The following is a 14,042-nucleotide window of genomic DNA, read 5'->3' as shown; positions in this document are numbered from 1 at the left end:
AAGTGTTAAAAAGACTGTGCTGCTCCACAGAGACTAAAGGGAAGGTATGGGAATTTAAAAAATACCAAAATGTGTTATGATGGCAGTTTTCTTTACATCATCTGGGTTAATTAGTATATGATGATGGGCTCTAATTACATCCAGTTTTGAGAAAATGTTTTTATCATAAAGATTTTGGGAAAATCTTAAATGTGAGGAATTGGGTACCTATCCATCTGTGAGTAATTCTGTCGAGAGCTCTGTAATCCCCTTTTTAAGTTGCAAATTGGTTGTACCATTAGGGTTCATATGTAAGGGACTAGCCCAATTGCTTTTTGAAGGATGATAGGTGCCATGTTTAAGCATGTAATTAAATTCTTCCTTGGCAGCTTGGAGATGCATATAATTTTCACAAAAACAGAAGAACCATTTGTTGGAATGAAATGAAAAATGTCACGTGTCTGACATTGGCGAGCCTGTAATTTGGCTTTGTTATTTTCAGAAACTGTTCCAAAATACCATGAAATTCAGTCTCCTGAGAAATTGTTTTAATGTCATTGTTTGAACAAGAAAGAATTTGGTCCTTTTTTGAATTATTAGTCAATGGATCTATCAATTTCATATTTTTGATGTCAACTATTAAGCTAAAATGGTGAAGAAAATTAGCACCGATGATGGGTCTGTTGACATCTGTGATGGTTAACAGCCACTTGAAAGAACGTCTGAGATCAAAATTTATATTAAAAATTCTTGTACCATATGTTTTTGAGTTTTAATGTTTACTGCGCTACCAATTGATAGGAAAGAGGTTTTCATTTCTCAGTAGTAGATGGAGGTATGATACAAATATCTGATCCGCTATCAATTAAAAATTTCAAATTAGATGCACGATTAAAATGAACAAATGACCATTATCGTTAGACCTTACGATGTCTGCTACATTGACCAAAGGCTTGATAAGTTTCCCTCAAACACACACTATTTGTGATTTTTTTTTGATTTTGCTGAAATTTTCTATGATATTCTGTCTGTCATATTTTTTATTATCATTATTGCATTTTTTCTGCTAAGAGGTAGATCTTAATCTATGATAATATCCATCTCTTGAGCGGCTATGGCTAAGAGGCTCAAACTTTTCTGCCAGATCAGCTACTTGTTACTCAAAATGAGTGGATGGCTCATATGGCTGGATTCAACTGCATAGATTTCTGTCTGGCTATGTAATCTTATCTACCATCATGGCTAATTGAGGCAAAGTATTTTTAACTTAAAGATAGAATGACTGAATATTAGGAGGAAGGGGACTAAGCCAAATATTTTTTAAGAAATCCTCTGTAACTTTATCCCCTCCTAGTTCCTACATTCTTCAACGAAGTATGACGGGGAATTACCCACTCCTGACTTGGATGGCTTCTCGATTGACACTAAATCACCAGGCAAATTAAAATGTGTGCTAATAAATGCTAGGAGCTTGGGTAATAAGAAAGATTTTTTAGAAACTATGATAGTTGTGGAGGGCCTGGATCTTATAGCCATTACAGAATCTTGGGCAAACAATGGGGGTGAATCTTTCTTACACATCTCAGGATATGATACTTTTTTCAGAAATAGATTGAATAGGAAAGGGGGTGGAGTGTTGATATACGTGAAATCATGTTTGAAGGCTAGAGAGTGTAACGTGAAGAGAAGTGATATTGAAACTGTATGGGTTACGCTTGAGAACAAAAGACGTCATAAACTTATTGTTGGGGTTTAGTGCTTTCAATGACTTTTTCCCGTCGGTTTTTAATGAAGATAATGTTATTCGATATACAGGTGTTGCATGGGGTAATAAAACCCTCAACGATATTCAAGTAGAACACGGGGAGGTCCTAAATCTTCTAAGAAATGTATGTGCAAGCAAAGCACCAGGACCAGATGATATCTATCCCAGGGTCCTCAGGGAATGTGCTAATGAATTGTTAGGGTCAGTCGCACAGATATACAGGAGTAGTGTTGCTGAGGGTATCGTCCCAAGAGATTGGAAACTTGCTAACGTTGTTCCGATATTTAAGAAGGGTACTAGAGAAGCGGTGTCAAATTATCGTCCAGTGAGTTTGACGAGCTCCCTCTCGAAAATATTGGAAATTATCATCAAAAGGCAGTTTGTGAATTGGATAATGTATTGTCGGATAATCAGCATGGGTTCAGGAAGGGGAAGTCATGTGTAACTAACCTCCTTCACGTGACTAAGGCTTCGGGTAAGAGCAAAAATGTAGACGTTGTTTACCTTGATTTCCAGAAGGCATTCAATCGGGTTTAACATGGCAAACTCTTGAAGCGTTTACACGAGATTGGAATTGGAGGCAACTTGCTGAATTGGATAGAATCGTGGTTAAGACATAGGTTGCAACAAGTTATGGTGAACGGGGAGTTCTCTGGTTGGACAGGCATCACAAGTGGAGTTCCTCAAAGAAGTGTACTTGGCCCCATACTTTTTTCACTTTTTATCGATAAACTCAATCAGGGTATCGATGGGATAACTAGCAAATTCGCAGATGATGTGAAGCTGATGGGGATAATCGGGAATGAAAGCGATAGGGAGTTGCTCCAGACCAACTTAAACAGGATTGCAGCATGGGCAAATGAATGGAGCATGACATTTAGCGTAGATAAGTGCATGGTCGCTGATTTTGGTTCGAACAACCCACAGTTCTCTTACGAGTTGAATGGTGTCACTATCCCGGATGCAACTAGGTGGTCACAGATTTAGGAATTCTCATTGACGAGCGACTTAGGTTTTCTGAACATTGTTCAGCGGTGGTCAAAAAATAGAATAGAATGCTTGGTCTCATTTTCAAAAAGGTCTCTTCGCGTTCTCCTAAAGTCATTCTTCCGCTTTTTCGAGGCATAGTTCATATTTGAACCTTCTCCTCTAAAGATTGCTGTGCTGCCTCCAGCTTCACAAAAAGCTTGACTTGAATGACATATTTTTAGATAAGGAATATGTTGCCTAAAACTCACAAAATTAAAAATTTTATTACTTTGTGAATTTTTGTCGTAAGAGAATGAGTTTATTTTTTTAATCAACCTGTAAGTGTAATATTTTACAACCTCTAAAAATTTTTCACTAAACATGACTTATAGGACCTAGGTATCATATAAAAAATTCCATTTTGTCACTTTCCAGAAATTTTTTTCCACTTTAACTGCTTAAAAAATTAGGTGTGACAGCACTGGAACATTTTTTCTCTTTGGAATCAGCTATTGGCCAATGATAAGAGTGGAAACACTGTATATATTTTAATTTTTCATGTTTTCCTCATTGAAATGAGATTATTTTACACTTTTATGTGACTAAACACTTGCTTAATATAAATTAAAATTTTACTCTCAGTGTGGCAAATCACAATACACTAATTAAATTATGAGAGCTAAATTATAGAAGCATCAATTTTTCAGTATTCAGTAATGAGTGAAAGTGATTTGAAAACTACAATGTAGGAACATCTGTGTTTGTAAATTTTAGTCTTTTTTCTTTTTTTAAAAAAATGACATATTTTTCATCCTTCAGGTTCCAAAAGATCTGTTAAAAGTTGGTCCAGTTCTCTTGGTTGCTGCTCTACCATTTGCCAACTATATAGTTTTACCAATCATGTAAGATATATTGATATTATTTATGTTTGCTTATAAAGTATGCAAGATAATGTGAAATTGATTTATATCTGAATTCATCATATCATTTGGATGTAGTAAATATTTTTTTGCGTGGTGAAGTGGAGAAAAGATGGTTGCTTTGACACTCGCTGGTGTCGTTTCAAAAAAGAAATAGTAATTCACAAAATAGCTTCTGTACCATTCAGAACAAGTGGTTTCTTGTGATGGAGAAATGGGTAAAGCATGAGTTTTTGGACAACTAATAAATTTACTGTGTGACCAATTATGATTAGTAAGATAGGTGGAGGATATACATACTTGTGGAATGCTTAGGGAAAAAATCCTTTAGGATTTCAAGTTCTGTGTGTTTTGGCATAATACAAAAATTAACTGAGTTAATTATTGCTAATTAACTCATTTTTTAACATCTAACTGAAGTGCTAAATTGTTATTATACCAGTTTTCATATCATCAGTCACTCTGTCAGATATTGTACACATGACAATTGTGCAATTTGTATAATCTTCAGTTGTTTTGGTCTGGATTAAAATTCCAGTTTTGGCATAGAAATATGATGGAGTATCTTACTGACACGACTAAACAGGCTGTTGATCTGTACTGGGCAGAGCCAATTCTGGATCCAATAATTTATGTTTTTTTTTGTTTTTGCTGTCCATGTTACCCTACATACAGTTATTCATTTCCTTTATGTTTCTCATATTTTGATTATGTACTGGCTGTATTAGTTTTTTTCTTATGTTGTTTATTTACATAACCTTGAAAATTACTATTATAATTTCATTTTTTTATTATGGTATTTTAATTTGAAAGTTTATTCTTTTTTGTTTTTTCTAATCTTCCCCCTCCCCCATTTCTAAAATTATGACTTGCTAAGCTTAAAAACCATATTAATAACAGTGCTCCATCTCTTGTAGGACACAATGTGTCACACAATAAAGATTGATTGGTTGTGAGTGTGATTATTGAGTACGACGGAATCCCATTTATTTATTTATTTTTACTTTCAGGGGAACACATTGAAATGTCTTATAAGTGAAAATGCCATATAATTGAGACTTAGAATAAAATGAGAATTGCCATCCACTCCATGCTACTATTACAGCAGTTCTATGTTTTCATTGCATTTTTGTATTCTGTTTAAAAATTACCCTGCATGTACAAAACATAAAATTTAACTTTATAAAATTCTCTTATTTAATTTATTTAAAAAATCATAATTAGCATGACATCACCTATACTTGACTCTTGGGAATTCTGATGACTTTCTTTTTAAAATAAAAGGAATTGTAATTTCAAGCTTTTTTGAAGATGGGCCGCAAGTAAAAGCTCTGTCTTTGGTTTTATTTCTCTTTTTCTAAATTGACACTGGGGTACCTGTATTTAATTGTTTCAAAAGTTACAACTTTGTCAGTAATCGAGAATTATTAAAGAAACTTTTCCAGGCATTTCTATTTTATCTCTAAAAGAAAGGACCTTTCATTTTTAAGACATTAGTAACAGTAGATTTTAAACTGCTAGTTAGCAAGACCACACACTCACGCTCAAAGAAAATTTTCCTGCAAATGAAAAAAAAAAACGATACTGTGCATTATTCTCATTAGCGACCTGCACCTTCCTAAAGACTCTCAATGAGTTTCAAACTTCCAGGGATAATATTGGAAACAGTGAGCACAAACATGGCAGAAAAAATTCAAAAGCAACATAGGATGGTCTTCCAAATAATCAAAATCTGTTTATTTAGAGCCTGCCATGTCTCCAGAAGTATCAGAAAGAGAAATAAACAAATCACTTTAGCGTCAACTCTATAGTGGTCATCAATCTGGTGTCATTTTCTTAGCTGCCTACAGTTTTTTTTTTGTTTTTTTTGATAGTGTGCTTGGTCTACATTGTTCTGTTGGCAAAAACATGGAATATTGCAAACCGGATGGTGTAAATTGACAGTGACAAAATGACACCTTGACAAATTTATACAGCAACAATGAGTCTGTGACAAATTTGTGCTGTGACAAGTTAGTAGCACAACAAATATTGACCACTGCGAATTGTCACATGACAAGTTAAAAGCAACGAATTGACCTAGATTCCATTTAGGTTAACCTCCAAACATGGATTTCTGAATAATGACCACATTTGTATATGAAAATAAAAGAATGAGGTATATTATAAGACCCTAAGGAAAAAATAGCACTCAATATTTGTTGTGAAGGGTTTTTCCTATCCTTGAACCCTCTGAACATAAAAATATGTATGGGTTTTTCCCTATATTTTTTTCCTATCCACCAGGGGCGGTTCAAGCAAAATTTTTCACCTGTGCAAGATACCATTTTGGCACCCTTTGGACGTATAAGTGGCATCAGTAAAAATGATCAGGGAAACTCCCAGCAAGCAGATGCATCATCCTGCTGGGATGATGATTGCCAAGTCGAGCAATAAAAAGCACAACCATAACATCTTTCATGATTTCTTAAAGCAACTCCAGGTACTTTTGAGACTCCCATATCTCTGTATTAGAGTTGCTCAGGTACCTTAAAAATTTACATGTCTAGAACATTTTGCAAACTGAATTAAACTTCTAAATTTCACATTCTATCATTTTTTAGTTAATCAGAAATTTGAACTCAAAGTTTTGCTATTTTGACACTGACTGGCTCGCAAACTCACCAATCATCAAAAATCTGAGGCACTTGTAACAGCCCTATAAACATGAAATTTGGTATGAAGGCATTTTTGAAATGCCAGGATGCAAAGCAAGGGAAAATTAGAAAATTCAGGATATTACAATTGGGATTTACAGTTGTTACTAAAAACAATGCCAAATGATTGTAAAGGGTGCTTTGATAGAGAAAGGTTGGAACTCGAGGTCGAAGCCTTACGGGAAAAAGTTAGGGTTCTAGAGGGCCCGGTTATAATGGAGCCGGAGCCTCTTGTCGTCGAGCCACCTGTTGATGAAGAAGCAATCTCCACAAACAACGACAGTTTAGAGGGCGAATGGGTGGTCGTGGATGAGGTAGAGGGAGATAGTGATAGGGGTTTAATCATCGGCGATTCTATAGTTAGGGAACTTGGGAACAGAGTGTGTAGGGATTTTCGGGGTTTCGAGCGCTGTTGTCTTCCTGGGGGGGGGGGGAAGATTGGCAACGTTCGAGACGTTTTTCATTGCCGAAAGTTGCCCTTACGGGTGACTCTGTGGGTGGGAACGAATCAGGTAGGAGCGAATATTAGTGAGTCTCTGTCAGAGTACCGGGATTTACTATTATCCGCTAGGGAGGGGGGTTCAGATGTGGCAGTGATTCCAGTGCTGCGAAGGGGTAGTAGAGGGTATAGGAGTAGGATCCAACAATTCATTATAGGCCTGAAGGACATTTGCTTCTCACTTGGGGTCACGTTTTTGGAGCTTCCCACATTTACCAATAGGTGGCTTCGTTTGGATGGGATCCATCTAAATAAGAGGGGGGTCTGGGAGGTTTGCGATAGTCTTAGGTCAGGTTTTTTACTCCCAGACCACGGGAATGTGGGTTAGTTAATGGTAATCACAACAGTACTGATGGGGAATTACCAACCTCTGACTTGGATGGCTTCTCGATTGACACTAAATCACCGGGCAAATTAAATTGTGTGTTAATAAATGCCAGGAGCTTGGGTAATAAGAAAGATTTTTTAGAAACTATGATAGTTGTGGAGGGCTTGGATCTTATAGCCATTACAGAATCTTGGGTAAACGATGGGGATGAATCTTTCTTACACATCTCAGGTTACGATGCTTTTTTGAGAAATAGATCGGATAGGAAAGGGGGTGGAGTGTTGATATACGTGAAATCATGTTTGAAGGCTAGAGAGTGTAAAGTGAAGAGAAGTGATATTGAAACTGTATGGGTTGAGTTTGAGAACAAAAGACGTCATAAACTTATTGTTGGGGTTTGTTACAATCCACCGAATAGGGATCCAAACTACATCGCCAAATTGCATGATGAAATTTCCTACATGTGTAAGCGTAAGAGGGTTCTCATACTAGGGGATTTCAATTACCCAGGTATTCAATGGGAGAACCTTTCATCTAGAGATCAGTATGAAAGAGAGTTTCTTAAGTTGGTGCTCGAAAATTTTTTGTATCAGCATGTATCAGAAGCCACTAGGGGCGCTGCTATTTTGGATTTAGTTCTCACTAGTTCTGAGGATCTTGTTAAACATGTTTCGGTAGGGGAAGAGTTTTCTTCCAGTGATCATCGTATCATCAGATTTCACTGTAACTTTTCCTCGGGTAAGGTTGATAACAAAAGATTGGTTCCTTGTTTTCGAAGAACTAACTTTGATGTTCTGAGAGGAAGGTTAGCGGAAGTTTTCAAAGACCGGTTGGAATCAGTAGGGGTGGTAAGTTAATGGGAGGAATTTAGTACGAAACTGTCCTCTGTTTTGCACGACGTCATACCCTTTGTTTGAAAAAGGCGTGTTTGTACATCGCGCCCTCTATGGTTCACGGATAGCGTGCGGAACCTTTATCTTGAAAAGAAAAGAGCAGTCAGAGAGTATAAAAGTGGACGAGGTGACCTATCATTGTTTACTGATAAAAGAAGACTGTTGAAGAAAGCGATAAGGGATAGTAAAAAGGAAGTTGAATCTAGGTTGGAGATAACATTGGCTCTGACCCAAAATCACTTTTTCGATACGTCAATAATGGATGTAAGGGGACAGTTGGCCCCCTCTCGATAGGAGGCTCTAGGGTAGAGAGCAATGTAGGCATGTGTAGTGCTTTCAATGACTTTTTCGCGTCGGTGTTTAATGGAGATAATGATATTCAATATACGGGTGTTGCATGGGGTAATAAAACCCTCAACGATATTCAAGTAGAAGACGTGGAGGTCCTAAATCTTCTAAGAAATGTATGTGCAAGCAAAGCACCAGGACCAGATGATATCTATCCCAGGGTCCTCAGGAAATGTGCTAATGAATTGTTAGGGCCAGTCGCACAGATATACAGGAGTAGTGTTGCTGAGGGTATCGTCCCAAGAGATTGGAAACTTGCTAACGTTGTTCCGATATCTAAGAAGGGTAGTAGAGAAGCGGTGTCAAATTATCGTCCAGTGAGTTTGACGAGCTCCCTCTCGAAAATTTTGGAAATTATCATCAAAAGGCAGTTTGTGAAGTGGATAGACGAGAATAATGCCTTTTCGGATAATCAGCATGGGTTCAGGAAGGGGAAGTCATGTGTAACTAATCTCCTTTGCTTCTATGATCATGTGACTAAGGCTTCGGGTAAGAGCAAAAATGTAGACGTTGTTTACCTTGATTTCCAGAAGGCATTCAATCGGGTTTAACATGGCAAACTCTTGAAGCGTTTACACGAGATTGGAATTGGGGGCAACTTGCTGAATTGGATAGAATCGTGGTTAAGACATAGGTTGCAACAAGTTATGGTGAACGGGGAATTCTCTGGTTGGACAGGCATCACAAGTGGAGTTCCTCAAGGAAGTGTACTTGGCCCCATACTTTTTTCACTTTTTATCGATAAACTCGATCAGGGTATCGATGGGATAACTAGCGAATTCGCAGATGATGTGAAGCTAATGGGGGTAATCGGGAATGAAAGCGATAGGGAGTTGCTCCAGACCAACTTAAACAGGATTGCAGCATGGGCAAATGAATGGAGCATGACGTTTAGCGTTGATAAGTGCATGGTCGCTCATTTTGGTTCGAACAACCCACGGTTCTCTTACGAGTTGAATGGTGTCACTATCCCGGATGCAACTAGGGTCACCGATTTGGGAATTCTCATTGACGAGCGACTTAGGTTTTCTGAACATTGTTCAGCAGTGGTCAAAAAAGCGAATAGAATGCTTGTGGTCTCATTTTCAAAAAGGTCTCTTCGCATTCTCCTAAAGTCATTCTTCCGCTTTTTCGAGGATTAGTTCGTCCTGGACTGGAGTATGTTGTAAGGTTTTGGAGACCATACCTACAGAGGGACATAGAATTGGTTGAAGGGATTCAGAGAAGAGCTACGCGTGTCCTTGTTGGAACACAGGTCTTGAGTTATGAAGAGAGACTTCATTTTTTGAATATGTTTACATTGGATGAACGTAGGTGTCGAGGAGATATGATCAAAGTGTTCAAAATTTTCAATGAGATGGATAGGATGGACCATGAACTTTTAGTACACCGCCAATCGACTGCTTTTATAAGGGGACACCAGTATCGATTGATGAGGGACAATGCAAGGTTATGGTGTCGCAGGGAATTTTTCTCTAATAGGGTTGTTAATAAATGGAATAGCTTACCCCCGGGGGGTATTAAATTGTAACACAATTGACACGTTTAAAAAGAAATAAGATAAACATGTTGGGGTAAATCGAGAAGCTATCCATTCTTAGAATAAGACAACCATAGGTATTCTTTATGGGCATTGTATAATATTTTATCATGTGTATATATTGTTTATAATTTGTGTTAATTGCATTTTTAATTGGGTTGCTGTATTTTTTTTTAAATATATGACATCCATATTTTTATGGGCATCTTTTTATCAGCCACCTCGTTGGGCATTTTGCCTGTTGTGGCATTGTATTTGTATTGTATTGCAAAATTGCCAATTATTGTTAAAAATTTTCAAAATTTACAGAGTATGCAAAGTAAAGGGTAGTTACATATACAAATACAAAATTAGAAACCTCAGCAGGAAAATTGCCCAACAAGGTGGCTGGGAAAAAGTAAAAGGAAAAATAGAAATAACTAGTATGAGAAAAAGGCCCATAAAGTTATTGTTGTCATAGGCTAAATACAGCCACTCAAAAATAGTAAGCCAGAAAAAGTAGCTAAACAACTAAAATATCTGACCATAGAAATATGGTTGTCATTCTTTAAATATATGGGTAGCTTCTCCATTACTCCCACCTATCTTATCATATTTCCTCTTGAAGGTGTCTATCGGGGGGGGGGAGAATTCATGACATCAGAAGATAAGCTATTCTCTCTCCATGCATTTACAACTATGTTGGAGAAAAAATTCCTACAACACAATAACTTTGAATTATCTCTAAATAATCGAAACTACTACTTCACTGCACACCAACTCCGGTCATATATCGCCACACAGCAATTTCCAACTAGTGGAGTTGGGTGGGAAATGAAGGCTCCATCCATCGGTGGTCGCGCTAGGTTCGGTAGGTAAAGAACTTGCTTCTGATGTTCTATGCCCGGATTCGAACCCATGGACCTTGATGGTAACCTTCATAGTGGAAGACGAGCATCTTTACCACTGCGCCACTCGGGCAAAATAATCGAAACTGGTATCCCTGAATTGAAACATCTGCAATGTGTTATTGTATATAACACAACGTTAGGTTTTTTTCCTGTGAATTTCTTTCCCCTGTAAAGGAGATCAAAATTGTGAAAAATAATGAAAAACAATCTGAATTCCACCTGTAAAAGGTTAAAATGTATGTATTTGTTATGCCCCACAAAAGTATAAGATGAACATTCACTAATATTTTCACAGTTATCTCAATATATTTTATAAGTCATGCATAATATCTTCGCAGACGATTTTGGTAAATATTAACTGACCTATATTGAAAAAATGGGACATCTTTAAAAATAGGGTAGGGACAGAAAAATTACTCAAATGCCCTTTAAAATGCAGATCATGTCACCCTAGTGAAATCATGTGGTGTTTGACTGTATGGTGAAGCAATGTATAAAATTTAATTTTTAGAAAATGAGACAATGCCCAAAAAGTATGCAATATTAAAAAAGAATCGTAGAACTTACAAAAAGAAGTGAAATTCTATCAAAAACATTTCATGTAGAAAATGAAGTAAAAACTAGAGATTTTTTATCCATAAAAAGTTGATATCTGATGTAGAGCCAAGTGTACTGCTGATATTGACTGTGACACTTTTATTCACAATTCACTCCAAGGCTTCAACTTTTAGTTGAACATTTTGGGAGCAGTTATGCAGCTTGAAAATGTGTCAGTTGTTGGCTACATTTCATTATTCACATTCTTTATTAAAATTCCGTCAAATAATGTTTATGTAAGAATACGTGCATTTATAGCATGACTTGATTTTAAATAACGTGGCAAGGTGTTGTAGGTACTGCATAATTGCCAAGTCCCAAATACAAAATGCTCTTCAACTAAAGGTGTGGAGCCTTGGAGTGAATTGTGAATAAGTGTCATAATCAATAACAGCATTAAATTTTGCTCCACATCAAATATCCCAACTTTTTACTGGTAACGAATTTCAAGACTTTTCTTCATTTCTTTCATGAAATGATTTTGATTGTCAAAAATTACAGTTTTCTCTACAAATCATTCCATCAAAACATTCAGTTTGAATTTCACAAAAAAAAACCCCATTTTTTTTCTGCAATTAGTTTTCCCCTTTGTTACTAATTTGGCACTGTTGCCACATCAGTGGTTTCCTAAACGTGTCCACAGCAGGACTGTAATTTCAACTTTTTCCGGGGAAGGGGGGCAAAGAATATATACTCAATGTATGTATGTATATATTTATATCCCCAAATGACAGGCCTGGTCCACAGTCTGGAGTTTCATAAGGTAAATTGTATAAATATCCACTGTGCATGATTTTTAAAATAAATAATAACAAAAGAAATACTAAACTTCTTAACAATGGCAAGCTCCCAATAATGGCCATATTTTCTCAGTCTGTTTAGTGGCCGTTGTTGGGAAGTTTCACTGTATATGAAAAACAATATTATTTTATTCTGGTTAGTAGACCATGTGAATGTCTTTAAATTAATTATTTCTTCAAGTCAAATCTTGGCTAGAGGTAATTATTTGTATCATAATTTCACACAAACTGGTCCAACATAACATTATTTTCTAGATTTATCATCATAATTTCTGTATTCAATCTATTCAATTTTTTTTTTGCTGATATTGCCTGTAGAAAGACCAAGCATTAATAATTATTATTAAACACTTTTTTTTATTCATTATGTAGCTCAAATTAGGATTTAAAAAAAAATTAAATTTGGACTATAGTTGTGTTATAAAGTCCTGACTATAAACTATAAAAAACACAGATTTACAGGAAAGACTTAAACAATTTACATATTTATTTCAATGTTTGAATCACTAGTTTGCACAAAAAAAAGTAATTTAAATCAAAATAAAATAAATGAATGTTCATCAAATCATTAAAACAAAAATGAACTATTTCCTGTTTACATTACCAAGATTTAAGTTTTTTTTTACTTATATGTCCTTAAGCTCAGGCACACGGAAAAGTTTTCTCATGGTGCGTTGTTGCTTTGGTTTTTGTATTGATTGTTTAATATCCTTTTTATGATAAAAAAAAAGGCAGTCTTCATTTTCTGACCACTTCCATAGATTGCCAGATCTTGTCATGCATTTTACATGATCTGCATTGGCCTCCACTGTCACAACTTGCCTAGACCAGTATTCCTTCATAATTTACAATTACAAATTCATCATTTGCAGGAGCTCATGGTTTATTGGGTCCTCAAAGCCTTTTATGTTTGACAAGCTCAGTGAAGTACCGGAAGCCAAGGAATATCCATCTTCATCTTCTTCGGTAGAAGAAGTTGAAGATGAGTAGTAATCAACTTGATAAAGTAAATCCCAAGTAGATGGCAAGTTAAGTTTTTCAATCTCTTCTGCTGAAATACTTTTACCTGGCTCTACATCAAGCTGCTTCTTTCTTCTTTTTATGGATGTCTCTTGGCCTACTGTTGTTTCCTCATCATTTCAATATGTTTTGTAAAGGAGTCTCAAACAGCACTTCCATCTGGGCCTGCGGCATTAGGATCAGAATATGATGGCAGGCATTCTAGGACTTCGGTTGCACAAAGAGAAAAGATGCCAGTCTTCCTGAACCCAGCTTGTAGATTGTCTTGTGACTTGGGAAGGACTTTATTCAACAGCCTTATTATTTAATAATGAAGGAATACATTTTTGGGGATTGTTGGCATGTTTCACTCATCAAGTGTTTTCTGCCATTGATATTTCAACAGCTGGAAATAAGCTGGGTCGGGTGAGAGGTTGCATAAGATGAGTTGAATTTAGAGGAAGTGCTATGAATGCAATGTTATGTTCTTGACAAGCTTTCAGAACCCTCAAGCGAATATGAGAACTGAGGTGGTCAATAGTTTTATTTCATGACGTAAAGACTCACTAAGAAGGGTTTTTTTTTAATTTGTCCCCGTAAGAGGGGTGTGACATAAGGGGGTTCAATAAGGGAAAGGGGGTCATATGGAAAAATCATGCTGAGTGAAAATCGCTGAAATTTAGTCAGTATTATATTTTATAATGGGATTTCTGAAAATTCATCCCCAAGAAGATCATTAGGGGTTTAAATGTTATATGGGGAATCATCAACAAGTAATTTTTAGATTACCAAATCCATGCGAGTGAAGCCATGGGTAAC

At 36.4% G+C, this 14,042-nt stretch overlaps 1 protein-coding gene across 1 annotated transcript in view; it reads left to right on the top strand.

Moving 5' to 3' along the window:
* The window catches only part of LOC149074186 (LETM1 domain-containing protein 1), a 69,361-nt gene that overhangs the window by 33,470 nt on the left and 21,849 nt on the right, over positions 1-14,042 (top strand). The window contains exon 5 of the mRNA XM_089246724.1: positions 3,533-3,615. Within this exon, the coding sequence (XP_089102850.1) occupies positions 3,533-3,615 (83 nt within the window). The remainder of the gene's footprint in view (positions 1-3,532; positions 3,616-14,042) is intronic.

The sequence above is a fragment of the Pholcus phalangioides genome, unplaced genomic scaffold, assembly GCF_987345545.1.
Source record: "Pholcus phalangioides strain wild (caught in Gottingen) unplaced genomic scaffold, Ppha-v1.0 ptg000017l_1, whole genome shotgun sequence".
Classification (NCBI taxonomy): Eukaryota; Metazoa; Arthropoda; class Arachnida; order Araneae; family Pholcidae; genus Pholcus; species Pholcus phalangioides.
This window is presented reverse-complemented; position numbering and strand designations above follow the sequence as displayed.